Source organism: Pleurodeles waltl, chromosome 1_2, assembly GCF_031143425.1.
Source record: "Pleurodeles waltl isolate 20211129_DDA chromosome 1_2, aPleWal1.hap1.20221129, whole genome shotgun sequence".
In the NCBI taxonomy this organism is placed as follows: Eukaryota; Metazoa; Chordata; class Amphibia; order Caudata; family Salamandridae; genus Pleurodeles; species Pleurodeles waltl.
Window position 1 is genome coordinate 1,127,399,543 of NC_090437.1, and position 13,985 is coordinate 1,127,413,527.

Consider the following 13,985-nt stretch of genomic DNA (forward strand, 5'->3'; position numbering starts at 1 on the left):
GCATACAATAAATACATTTGAATTTAGGTAAACATTTGGATGTATGCAAACAGTAGTTCAATCTTATACTGGAGAAGAAGCAAGACTTTGGACACTATACCAATATTACGTATACATCTGTATATACATTTGAATTATTTTAGCATTATTTAATGGTATCAGATCTTTAATGCTATAGTGTACCCTTTATAGTAGTCTCTGAGCTATAGAAAGCTATAATAAAACTGATAATAAGCTCTAAGAAGACAAATAGTCACCAAGATGTTTTCAGGTATGGCATGTGCATAAAAGTTAGCAGTACAAATTAATAAGATACATGTAAGACTCTCTCAAACCTTTATAACAATAAAGTCAAAAAATCAGTCAGTAATAAATTTGATTGTATCTCAAACCTCAGTGTACCATCAAATCTCTTTTTAGATGGTTTGGACAAACAGCACTACAGATGCACCACTTTCATTGACCCTGATTACACAAGATCTCATGGTTTGTGTTGTTGCAATCAGAAATTTATGACACACTTAACCTTTTGATCTTCTAGTGGTTGGGAAGTGGATATATCTTCTACAGGTTTGTAGCAAACATCAATCTCTGCAGCATTTGCTGCGTGAAGGTCTTGCGCAAGTAGAACTAAACAAGTCTGACATCATGCAGCTTCCTAAGGCGATTTCTTCTGTGCCTTGTGTCTTTCCATGCCGTAGGCTTACCATTCCTGGAGGAATTCATCAAGAGGTGTTATGCTGGCAGAATCCATTGCCACTTGTCCTTTTTGGAATTCTTAGACATTTGCAAGTCTAGCTTCTGAATGGCATAGGGCTGGCCCTGTTGAACATAAGAAGTCTTTTAAATGATTGTCTGAGCCTAGATGATTTTGAGAACCTGTTATTATTATTAGAAATGTGTTGGTCTAAAAGACTTTGTAATGACACCCCGAACATGCAGTAGTTCTATCATGTTCTCCCCACCATCTGCAAAGAGTAACTTAAGGCTCCTGGCCTTCTTTTGACCAATAACCCATAACTATGGCTTAACGTCATCCAAATCTAAAATCGCCTACCTCATTTTAGTGCTTGCATATTTATGTGGCACGCTTATTTCTAGAACTGGGTAGGTGGTGCTCTTCAGAGATTTAACAAGAGACCGCCACCCAGCTGCTACACTTTTTGATGTAACTGTTCTAGAGAGCTCAGTGTACTGTGTTGATTGATACAAACTAACATTATGACATTGGTGGCAAATGCCGCCTACCTCCATGGCGATGCCCGTCAACATACCGTCATCGTGGCTACTGACCGTCCATGCCATTATGATCGTAGATGGAATTCCGCCAGAAGGCTGGTGGAATTCCATTGATGGGCATGGGGGCGGATGGTAGTAAGGTGGCGCTGCTGCCAGAATCAGCACCACACCAGCAAAACACCACCTACCGTATCATGTTCCATGATACGGCCTGGCGGTGTTTTGCTGGCGGACGCTGCTGCTGGCAGCAGCACCGCGTCCCGTCTCCTGCCGGAGGACCCCCTGCATGCAGGTAAGTCGGGTGCTCTGACAGGAGAGGGGGGTGGGGAGTGTTGTGTGCATGTGTGGGGGGGTGTGTGACTGTGTGTGAATGCGTATATGCATGTGTGATGCATGTGTGCATGAGTGGGTGTGAGTGTACGTGCATGTTGTGTCGTGAGATTGCATGTGTGCCTGGATGTATGTTCGTGAGTGTTGCTGTGAGTGTGTATGAATGTATGAATGCGTGGGTAAATTTGTGTATGTGTGTGTGTATGGGTGTGTATGTATGTGCGTGTATGTGTGTAAATGTTTGGGGGGTCGGGAAAGGGAGGGGAAAGGTGGTGGAGGTTTCTGGGGGGGGAGGGGGCAGGTGAGACAACTATCTGTGCCAGGGTAGGAATTCCTTGGCACTGATAGTGCCTACCGCCATGGTTTCAGTGGCAGTACAGAAACCACTGAAACTATGGCGCTGGGCGGGTCAAAAGGCCATGGGCGGCATAGTGACGGCCACCGGGCTGGAGACTGTCGTCTCCAATCCGGCGGTCTCCAGCCCAGCGGTCTCCAGCCCAGTGGTTGTTACCGCCATGGCGGTCGGTGTGGTACATTGGCGGTTTGGCTTTGGCCAAACCTCCAATGTCATAATAGTGGAGGTAGGTACCGCCAGCCTGTTGTCGGTAATACCTTCATTATACCACCGACCACTGGGGTCATAATGACCCACTAAAGGTGTCTACAGGGGGCTAGAGGAATTCCACCCTTGGGGTTTCCTAGGTGGGCAAGCGTGGCTGATCTAGTAAACAGAGACTGTACTATATGAGATGGAATGAAACACTTGATATCGATTGGTACCCGATTTAGACTTGACAGGTAATGAAATATAGTTTTGGTTTCGAAGGAGAATACTAAATCGAGAGCACCTGAAAGCTAAAAGAATTCAAAATATATGATTTTCCTATGCCTCTCTTTCAGCAACTACATTTTTTGTGCAGGTGTACATGTATTCTTATACCCAGAAGTGCCAAGAGAATGAACAGCTGGGCTCAACTTATTTGCTTACCTTTAAAGTATAGGCAAGGGGAAGCCTTACAAACCTCCTCCCTAAGGTATCGGAACTCTCAATGAAGGCCTGTCATTGCAGTCTGTAGTGCAGTTTTAAACCTCTGATTCCATCTGGCAAGATAAACATTTTGCCAGGCCTAAACTGTATAAATACATAAGTACCCTTGTAGGTCACCCCTGAGGCTTACCTCTCCAATAGTATAACATTAGGTTACCTTAATAAATTTTATAAGTACAAATTTTTCATTGAGAGCAGGTGGAAATAAAATGTCATGTTTGGACTCAAATGAATTGTAATTTAAATCCTGTTTAATAGTAAAGTCAGATTTTAGATTACAGTTTTGAAAAGGCCACTTTATGGATCAAATCTGTTTATTATTATTTTGCAAATATAAACATACAGAATACAACACAATACAACTCGGGGCAATAGATAACAAATTTCACTCCAGCAAAGACCACAGCACTGACAGCAGAAGATCTGCCCATTGCAATCCCACTCTTTCCCGGCCACACCGAAGGCAGCCTCCCACCATCCCCATATCATAACCCAGAGAGTCAGCGAGCAGCGCTAATACACTTCCAAAGTGCGGTTCCTGCTAATGTGCATCCCCCCAATAAATAAATAAAACATACGAACAATACTTCCCTCTAGAGTCCAAGTCCTCTCTGTGTCTCTCGGGCCCCACCACTCCCCTCCCCGACTTCAGTTCTCCAAAGTCTGTCCTCCTGATAGCCTGCACCTAGATCAAGTCAATCTCAAGACCCTCAAATAGGCCGGGCATGTTAATTCTGTAAACTCTGAGGATAGAATCTGAAGAAATGGCTTCCATAATTCATTCAAATCACTCACTTGCTGCTGGGAGGCCAAAGAGAGTTTTTCCATAGCCAGGATAAACCACAGCTTCTGTAACCATGCCGTCCGCGTCGGCACTCTGTACCCCAGAGAGCAAGAATCTGCTGTAACGCAGCATTAAGCGCCAAAGCCATCTGCCTCCCTTTTAGCGATCTTAGGGGGAAAGTAAGGGGATTGGGTAACCCCAGCACTATATATGATGGGAACCTTGGAATCTCAGTGTGAAATGCTGTATCTATATCATCTAGTATACTTTCCCAGTAACGATGCAGCTTGGGACAGTGCCATAGTAAATGCACCAGTGTACCTGTGGCTCCACAACCCCTCCAGCACCGATCTGACTTTTCAGGACTCCATGCATGGATGCGCGCTGGAGTATAATACCAGTAGGAAGCTACTTTATATGATGTCTCTGTCCCTGCTGTATTATAGGCTGTGTGGTGCGTTCTATAGAATATGCTGTCCCACTCGTCCGTAAATTCCCTCCCCAGTTCTCTCTCCCATCTCAGCTGCCCCTTCGACTTGGGCGGTCGCTTCTCCCCCTGTAGGAGTCAATAAAGCTCGGAGATGGCACTCTTATCACCCTTCTTTAGCAGCAGCCATTTCTCGAATGGTGTAAGGGGCCTATCTATTAATGCTCTATTAGCCGGCAGGAGGGCCCAGTGCCGGACCGGATAATACATCAACCTATCCACCTCCCGTAAGCCGTACATCTCCTTCATCTGGTCAAAGGACAATACCCCTTGTTCATCGAAGAGGCTCCCCACTCTCCTACAGCCCCCCTCGTACCAGCGTCTCAGTCCCTCCAAATTAAGCCCAGGCTCGATGTCCGGATTCTCACCAATGGGGGTCATCGGGGAAGGAAAAGACGGCAACCCCAAACGACAATCCACAGTGTCCCATGTTCGCAGGGTTACTTCCATGACCGGAGAAGAATAAAGTCCCTTAGCTCTATGCCGACGTAGGAGCCAGGGCTCCTTCCATTTATGGGAGCCCGCTACCGCTTGATCCATAAAGCACCAATGTTTCTCCGTGAGCGGACGGCTCCACTCTAAAAGAAAACGCAACTGCGTAGCCTGGAAGTAACGCAGGAGACACGGAATCACGAATCCTCCTCCATTCTTAGGGCGATACAAAACCTGTCGCAGGAGTCGCGCCGGTCGGCCCTCCCAAATAAACCTCAGGGCCGCCGATTGAAGAGTGGCAATAGTCCGGGGAGGTAGGGTCAGCGGGAGCGCTTGGAATACATAAAGAATACGTGGTAAAACAGTCATCTTAACCGCTGCCACTCTACCCAGCCATGACAGCCTATGTCTCCCCCACGACTCCAGATCTCGCTGTACCTCGCAGACCAGCTTCGTATAATTCGCACTCGCTGTCTTCGCAGCCGAGGTTGCCAGATCTACACCCAAGTAAGAGAGGCGTGTAGACGACCACAGGAAGGGGTATCTCGCTCTCAGGTCCGCCTCGTGATCCGGGTTCATTGATCCCGAAACATGGCTAAACTCATCTAGTATCCCCAATAGCGCAGTCAACGAGGTCATAGGCTCTGCCACTGTAAGAATAACATCGTCAGCATAAAGAGTAATAAGATGGTGGTCCCCCCCGAATTTCACACCAGAGACCGAAGGACTGTCTCGCATGTCTGCACGAGGGGCTCCATGTAGAGCGCAAACAAGAGGGGTGAGAGCGGGCATCCCTGTCTAGTCCCGCGCCTAACTGGGAACGGTAGGGAGAGTGCCCCATTAACCCGAACCGCCGCCCTAGGGGATTGATAGGCGCATTGTATCCAAGATCTAAACCCGGGGCCCAGATCAAAACGCTTCAACACCTGAAAAAGGTAAGGCCAGTGAACTCTGTTGAATGCCTTTTCAGCGTCTATAGCTAAAAAGAGCGTGGCCCTACGAGATCGGTCTATTTTATCTAACAAATGCAGAAGCCGCTTCGTGTTATCGCCACATTGACGATGTGGGATAAAACCTGACTGGCCCGGATCGATAAGACCCGGCATATAAGGGTTAAGGCGATGTGCAAGAATCCCAGTAAACAGTTTGGCGTCAATATTCAGAAGCGAAATCGGTCTGTATGAAGCGCACTATTCTGGGTCTTTACTCGACCTATGTATAACAGCAATGGTAGCATCTAACATACGAGGCGTCAAAGCTCCCATCATCTGAAAGGAATGAAAATGCCACTTTAAAGAATTTTGCATCTTCCTATCCAAACGTTTCTCAGGCATTCTAGGAGTTTCCAGCTGCCTGGGCTTGTTAAGGTCTCCCTCATTAACAATGTGTATCGGGCCCAGGCAGTGGACAAAGGGGACTAGCTGTGGATAGGATGTGCCATCTTGTCAGGATGGCTGGGGGAAGAGCTGTTCCCTGCTCCAATTACATTTCAAAGGGCTTGCCTCTGGCACACACAAAGGAACCTGACACTAGTCTTTTATCACCCCAGGCTATTTAGAACCTTGGAAGGGTGAAGGGAACAACTTTCTAGAACCAGAGTGAGATAGCCTAAAAGGTTCCCAGCTTCAAAGGATGGCACCAGGTGTAAATATTGGACCTCCCGAGCCACTCAACAGTACACCTGGACCTGCAGACATTACAGAAAAAGGACTGCCTTGTTCCTTAGCAACCTGCCCTGCTATCTGAGGCCTGCCTTGCCCCTCAGAGGACTGCCCTGCTGTTTGAGGCCTGTCCTGCTCTCTGAGAAGGAAGATTGGACCTGCTTCCTTCATCCCTGGCTACCTGAGTGACTCCAAAGGTCAGCTAGCTGACCTCCTGTCTATGCTACAGAGACACAGCAAGCTCCAAGGCCTCCCTGCAACTGCCCAGCTGATCTGCTGCAGCAGGACCTGCTTGGTCCTGCAACTGGACCTGCCTGAGCCATGCAGGCCCCCTGTAGATTGAATCCCTGATCTCCAAGAGGTGCCTTCCCAGGTCCTGGACCCTTGGTTGGCATCAGCGTGTACTCCTCTTCAAGAAAAGGAGACATTCTGAAGTTTTCAACTCCTTGCACCTGATTTTGAGAAGGTAACTTTTTCAGCTGGACTAACCTGGTCCCTATATCCAGCCCATGCTGCACCTTTGGGTGACCTGAACTTGTGACTTTCCCCCAGTCTAGCATAACCAGTGGGCCGCAAATGGTGCTTTGTGCTTTTAGATGCCATACTTAGCTAAAACTTTTAAATTGTATATTTTCGGCTCAACTGATTGGATTCTTGTCATTTTGGTCTCATGTTATTTATTAAAATGTTTTCTATTTCTCTAACTTGGTTTGGGATTTCTCTTGTGTTGTGTTTTCACTTTATTGTTGTCTGTTTACTGCATAGACACTTTATACAGTGCCTCTAAGTTAAACCTGAATTATTTTGTTCCAAGCTGCCAGCGGTCAAGCACAAGTTAATTTAGTCACCTTTACTGTTCACCCTGACAAGGATTGTGGTTGTTGCTTAGGTAGATTGTTTTTAAAAAAGATGTTTGTGACCTATTTAGAATGTATTTATATGAACATTAGGATAAAGCATGATCACACCCATGCATGTTGAATATTCCTACATGCAGACCAAACAGCAGAAGAAAGGTGTGGGCCCTCCATGTATACTGGTATAGTGCGGCCAGAACACCGCTGGCCCTATTACGAGTTTACCACAGGGCCAGTAGGCGGAAACAGCATTTCTGCCAGCCGGCCCTGTGGTGAACACATTGATGCTGACTCGTACTCGAACCGACAGCAATGTGGTGGTGCGGCTGGTGCAGCAGCACCCGTTGCGCTTTCCATTGCCCGTAATTCAGGCTGTGAAAAGCATGACCGGGCTGTCCATGGGGGCCCCTGCACTGCCCATGCCAAGCTACCGCCATGCAAAGGCTGGTGGATGACCGCCAGGGTCGTAATGAGGCCCTGTGTTTGTGCTTGTCTGGGTAAAATGCACAAGGGAGCTGTCAACCAGCCAGGCCCAGACTTCTAAGTAAATAAAATATGCCAATTGGGGATGAACCAATGTTACCATGTTTTAAGGGAGAGAGCACATGCACTTTTGCACTGGTTAGCAGTGGTAAAGTGTGCAGAGTCCTAAAACCAGCAAAAACATTGTCAGAAAAGAGAAGGGAGACAGGCAAAAAGTTGGGGGATGACCACCCGAAGGCTGTCAGGTCTAACAAACGCATTGTAGTTGTTCACAGGTGGCCTTGTCCTAATTTTGAAATAAAATATTGTAGTGTGTGTATATATTAAAAGTTATGTTCTTTTTTCACCCTCTACTTGTTATTCTATTTTACGTTTCTAAAGTAATTGCACTATATTGTATTTGAATTCAACTATAAAAGCAGAAGAATCTTCTGATTTGTGACGAGATTACTAAATGCGGAAGAGGATCCGCTTCTGGAGTTATTTCGACCACCTTTCTTTGGTTAGTGGTGGATCCTCCATATTTTAGGCTTTCTCTACAAGTGCATTGTCACCAGACCTAATGTGAACTTTGGGCCTGATTTAGATTTCGGTGGACAGGTTACTCCATCACAGCGGTGACGGATATCCCGTCCGCCGAAATATAAATCAGGTGCTTTATGTTTTAACAACACAGCCTGATACATTTCTAAATATAAATTTACAGCCTGGTTCATAATATTATTGCAAAAACAACAAGTGATGGACGGAATGCTGAACATTGTCAAACATTCACCCCCAGTCACAGATCTGGGTTTAATCCATCGTTTTTTTGCTGCCCATGCCATTCCAGTTTGGACCCAGCCATATGCAAATCAGTCTTGACCCTGTTCCCCATGGGAACAGTCCAGCCCGAACTGCTAGGCCAGGTCTTCCCTGGACTGGAAACAAGCATCCTGGGACCGGTTTTGGGGTTTCACCCCTCATCAGCCAGGCTAGCTTGAATCCAGTGGCATGGGAAGCACGGGACCCACGTCTGGGCATACCCTTCCCACTTCCAATCTGGGGTGGCATGGTGAGCAAAAGAAAACGATGGATTAAACCCAGATCTGTGACTGGGGGTGAGTGTTTGACAATGTTCAGCATTCCGTCCATCACTTGTTGTTTTTGCTTTGTCGCCCTAAGTGGGAAGGGTATGCCCAGACGTGGGTCCCGTGCTTCCCATGCCACTGGATTCAAGCTAGCCTGGCTGATGAGGGGTGAAACCCCGAAACCGGTCCCAGGATGCTTGTTTCCGGTCCAGTGAGGACCTGGCTTGGCAGTTCGGTCTGGACTGTTCCCATGAGGAACAGGGTCAAGACTGATTTGCATAGGGCTGGGTCCAATCTGGGGTGGCATGGTGAGCAAAAGAACGATGGATTAAACCCAGATCTGTGACTGGGGGTGAGTGTTTGACAATGTTCAGCATTCCGTCCATCACTTGTTGTTTTTGCTTTGTCGCCCTAAGTGGGAAGGGTATGCCCAGACGTGGGTCCCGTGCTTCCCATGCCACTGGATTCAAGCTAGCCTGGCTGATGAGGGGTGAAACCCCGAAACCGGTCCCAGGATGCTTGTTTCCGGTCCAGTGAGGACCTGGCTTGGCAGTTCGGTCTGGACTGTTCCCATGAGGAACAGGGTCAAGACTGATTTGCATAGGGCTGGGTCCAATCTGGGGTGGCATGGTGAGCAAAAGAACGATGGATTAAACCCAGATGTGTGACTGGGGGTGAGTGTTTGACAATGTTCAGCATTCCGTCCATCACTTGTTGTTTTTGCCTCATAATATTATTGAACAAGTATCCAGCAGACAGGCCCCAGAGAGCCTGGGAAGGGAGCAGGTGATCTGGCAGGAATATATTTTTCATTAAAACCTCCAATGCCACAGAAGTATGGAGGAATAATTACAGAACGGTGGGTGTTATAATATGTTGCCTGCCCTACAATGTAGCTGAATGCAGATTGTGTTCACCTGTTTCAGTGATGCTCGATAGTTTGGATAATCCAGAAATACAACATGTTTGAGGTCTGGGGAAGCCACCATGGAGCTCCACAATTTGGGCCCATATTTATACTTTTTTAGCGCCGCATTTGCGTCATTTTTTTACGCAAACGCGGCGCAAACTTGTAAAATACAATTGTATTTTGTAAGTTTGCTCCGCTTTTGCGTCAGAAAGCGGCGCAAATGTGGCGCTAAAAAAGTATAAATATGTTGGTGTTTAAATTACCAGGCAGTACTGCATGTGGGCTAGAGACAACTGAGTCCTTCCTCCACGTACATGTTGTTTGCTTGCAAACATACGCTATTGTGTGCAGAATGTTAACCAGTTCGAAACTAACAAGACGTTCAAACAGGCAGACTCACCCTTCTGCGTCATTGGCATTCCCCCATTAGGCTGCAGTCCAGGGGGGTGCTTTCAGGGCTGGATGGGCTGCTTTGATCTAACTATTAAAGCTCCCTCAGCCCCATTAAGTGATGTTCTCCTGCAGTGTGGGGAAGGTGAACATTGTTACCACGGCTTTTTTGCTTTCCAGTTCGACCTTGTGCACAACAGACCAGATCATATAGAATTCTAGAGAGTCTGTACTCCAACAGAGCACTCAGATACCTAGACTCCCTGAGATTGTCACGGGCCTCCATCTCACATATAAGTAAATATGCATGAGCGGGCTTCGGATAAACAACTTTGTTTAATTCTTAAATTGTTAGGTCAGCTCTGACGAGACAGCTGCACTTTCTGCCGGAGCCAAGGAATGCGGTTGTAGTATTTTTGGAAGGACTGTTCCCGATCTGACTCTGAAATATTTGTTTGTTTGTTTAGGAATGACCGGTCTTGGCAGTGTGTTGCTTAAAGCTGTATCCTGAATGTCTGACACATTACTCAAAGCATGTACATTTTCCTTCATCGCTTTGATCCCTGCGTCTTCTGTAAATACATCAGCTATTTACCAGCTTAAGAATTTGATATCTGACTGTACTTTCTAAAAAACATCTTTAAATGGGTTCTGTCGCTTCTTCTTCCTATATCCTAAACGAGGAAGGGGTGCTGGTAATTTTATACTCACCCCACTTGCTCATATGGCTTTATTGTCTGTTTTGCCCCAAACTGCTGGCTGCTAATGAGGGGCCTTGTAGTTCACTGCCTGACCCTCTCAATTTTTTTCTGATTAGTGTCTCTCTCACTATTGTGTCTTGATGAAACTGTTGAACAGTGTCTAAGACAGTGCAAGATGCCGACCCTCCTTGCATTGGATGAAAATATGGCTTTCCTTCTAATCTTGTACGGGAGTCAGCACTGGAGAAAACACCAGACTAATGTTTCAATGTAATTTATAACCGTAGAGCCCACTGCTGAGGGCTACCTGTTGTTGAAGGCCCTGATCCCGATTTATTGGCCCAAGACCTAGGCAAAGGACTATAACACAACATAACGGATCATTCTGAGTAAGTCTACAGGCGATTCTGCTCTCTATCGCCTTACATCTTTTATAGTTTTGTGTTTTTAAATTTGATTATAACTTTTTATAAAGGCCTAATTTGTCCTAAGTGTTTTAAGTGCTTTTTGCCTACCTTTATTGAGGTTTTAACACCTCCCTCTTTCTCCCCCTGGCCCGTGTTCAGAGGCTTCGGGGGTATGACAATTTTCTCAGTTTCCCCCTTCTTGCACCCTTATCTACTGTTTCATTGCTGCCTCTGGATACTAGTGTGGCACCCCGGTTGACGCCTATGGTCACAGTGGTAGCCATTTTCTGTCTTACTCTCCAGGCACTTTTACAGCCGCCATCTTGTGAAGTTAGCGGTCTAGTTGCAGTTTCTCTGCCTCTCGACCCCATATAAAGGTTGTGATGCAGTGGACGCGCAGCGGGCCCACCGAATGCGCGCCTAAGGCAAGGCTGTCTACGCCCGTTGTGCCTCGACTGACCCAGGGTCCAGAACCCCTGGCCTTCTTAGGAGTAAATAAGTTACTTCCTCCTCGGACTTCCTTCGTTCTCTTAGGCCAGTCCCTGTGGGAACATGTCATCATGGCATGGACCCCATTAATGCTATGAGGCCCTGCACTACATGTTGCTGGTCTCCCCGGCCTGATCCGGGGGCTAGACCATTAACTCAGGACGTCCCAATCAGTCCCTTCCTTTTGGCAAACAGTTGTTCTTTGGCAGCACATAAACTTGACATATATGTACTTCTGAGTGAGCTTGCACCTATAGCCTTTTTTTTTACTGAGACTTGCCTCCACGAGGGTCTGCCCCTGATGTGGTTTTGTATTTACACCATGGCTATTTGATAAGTAGGCTTGATAGAGATATCGCTAGAGGTGGGGGAATTGCTATCATCTATAGTGACACAATAAAGCTCACTTCATATCCTCCACAGCTACCTGGCTGCGAATGTATGTGGTTTTCCATTACTCTAAATCCCCAGTTTACCTTCTCAGGAGCCTTGGTCTAACATCCTCCCGGCCCCCGAAACATTTCTACATTCACTTTCAGAACACATTGCTGATTTAATTTGTACTAGACCCTACTTCACTGTTTTGGGTGATTTTAACATTCATGAAGAGGACCCAGAAAATCTTTCTGACATGGCCGTGCTTGAGTTAGCTCAATTAGTCAAGGGCCCGACTCATGTGAAGGGCCATACTATTGATTTAGTTTTTACAAATATTGATGGTTTGATTTCCATGCCACACCTCCCTCTGGCCTGGTCTGACCACTTGTTAATAACGCTTAAGCTAGCTACCTCCATTATTGGGAGATCTCCCAGACTACAACTCAACCCTTTCGATGCTGGCACAAGTTCAAGGCTAGCGATTGGATTAATATCCTGGAGAGGCTGAAATCTTCCTCCAGGGACAATATGGCTGCCCTGCTAGAGACATTTAATGGCTGGATTACTAAGAGCTTAGATTTGCTGCTTCCTTATTCTACTAAAGCTGTAGGATGTTGCATGAAAGGCACCCCTTGGTTTTCGTCCCATCTTCACCACCTAAAAAGAGAATGCAGGCGGTTGGAAGGAGATGGCGAAAAACATATGATGATTCCTCAAAACAGGATTATTGGAAAGCCATCAGATTCTTCCATTTGGAAATAAATCAGCCCAATCCATTTATTATGCCTCTAGAATTGAGCAGGTGTCTAACTCCTCTAAAGAGATCTTTCATGTACTTAAAGAAATTGTACAGCCACACTCTCACACTGATCTTCTGGATGCCTCCCAAGAACGTAGTACCAATCTTGCACATTTAAAAAAATATATATATTAAACATCTATTCTACCTTTCTGGCTACTCCACCTCAGCCTTTTGAGTTGATAGGTCTGCAGACTTCATACTCCACTTCCCTCCTGCAATTCTCACTCCTCTCCGAATATATGGTCATGAAATCACTTGCTACTCTCAAGTCAGTCTCTCCCCTTGATGCAGCACCTCTGTCTCTAGGCACCCCTGTTATTGCACCTCCTATTACCACCCTTCTGAACCCCTCGCTGTCTATGAGCCTGTTCTGGGACAGTGGAAACATGCTATTGTCAAACCCCTGCTGAAAAAGCCTAATTTAGACACCACTCTGCTTAGTAATTATAGGTCTATCTCTCTGTTGCCTGCCTTATCTAAGATAATTGAAAAGCATGTCAATACCCAACTATCTTGCTTTTTGGATGGTAATAATATCCTTGACCCTACTCAGATGGGCTTCAGACCCCTCCACAGCACAGAATCAGTTCTGATTGCAGTCACGGAGGAGGCTAGAAGGCGTCTTCATCGGGGTATTGTGACGGCTATCATTCTGCTGGATCTTAGTGCTGCATTTGACACCGTTGATTATGATATATTACTTCTGAGGTTGGTATTTCAGGTTGTGCCCTGAGATGCCTCACCTCTTTTCTGAAAGGGAGATCATTTGAGGTTCTCGACCACTCTTTTCTCTCTAGCTGTTTCAAGAGTATCTGTGGAGTGCAACTGGGATCCTTTCTTAGTCCTATGTTATTTAACATTTATATGTTACCTCTGGCAGAGATTGTTAAGCCTTATGGTCTCTTGCTGGTGTTGTATGTGGATGACACTCAATTTGTAGTCTCAATATCCACAAACACCAATACTAATTGTTCGTCATTCGCCCCTTGCCCTCAAGTGGTGACCGGATGGATGTCCCAATGTAGGCTTAAGCTCAATGATGACAAGACTGAGGTGATGATACTGGGGCACAATCCTCGTTTGGGATACAATCCTTCTATTCTGGAACCCTTTGGAAATCTTCCCCCCCAAGGAACATATAAAGAGCTTGGGAGTCTGGCTGAACCCTCAGCTTACCATGGCACATCACACCAATAAGGTTTCCTCCATATCATTTGGTCTGCTTAGGCTTTTAAGGAAGGTTTTTTAAATCCTTCCATTCGTTGCGAAGAGGCTTATTGTCCAGGCTCTTATCATTTTGTGCTTAGATTATGGTAATGCATTGTACATTGGATCTCCGAAATATGTGATCAGAAAGTTGCAGGTGGTGCAGAATGCTTTTGCCCGTCTGCTTCTAAATATACCGAGGTATGTATCAGCCTAATCAGCTATTTCTTCACTCCACTGGCTCCCAGTCGATTATCGTATAAAGTTTAAAACCTTGTGTTGTGTTCACAGGGCTCTGCAAAATAGAGGTC

General features: G+C 46.2%; 1 protein-coding gene across 1 annotated transcript in view; it reads right to left on the reverse strand.

Moving 5' to 3' along the window:
* C1QTNF7 (C1q and TNF related 7) overlaps window positions 1-13,985 on the reverse strand; it is a 148,066-nt gene that overhangs the window by 43,205 nt on the left and 90,876 nt on the right. Inside the window, exon 3 of the mRNA XM_069202630.1 lies at window positions 708-822. Coding sequence (XP_069058731.1) covers window positions 708-726 — 19 coding nt within the window. The 5' untranslated portion in view covers window positions 727-822. The remainder of the gene's footprint in view (window positions 1-707; window positions 823-13,985) is intronic.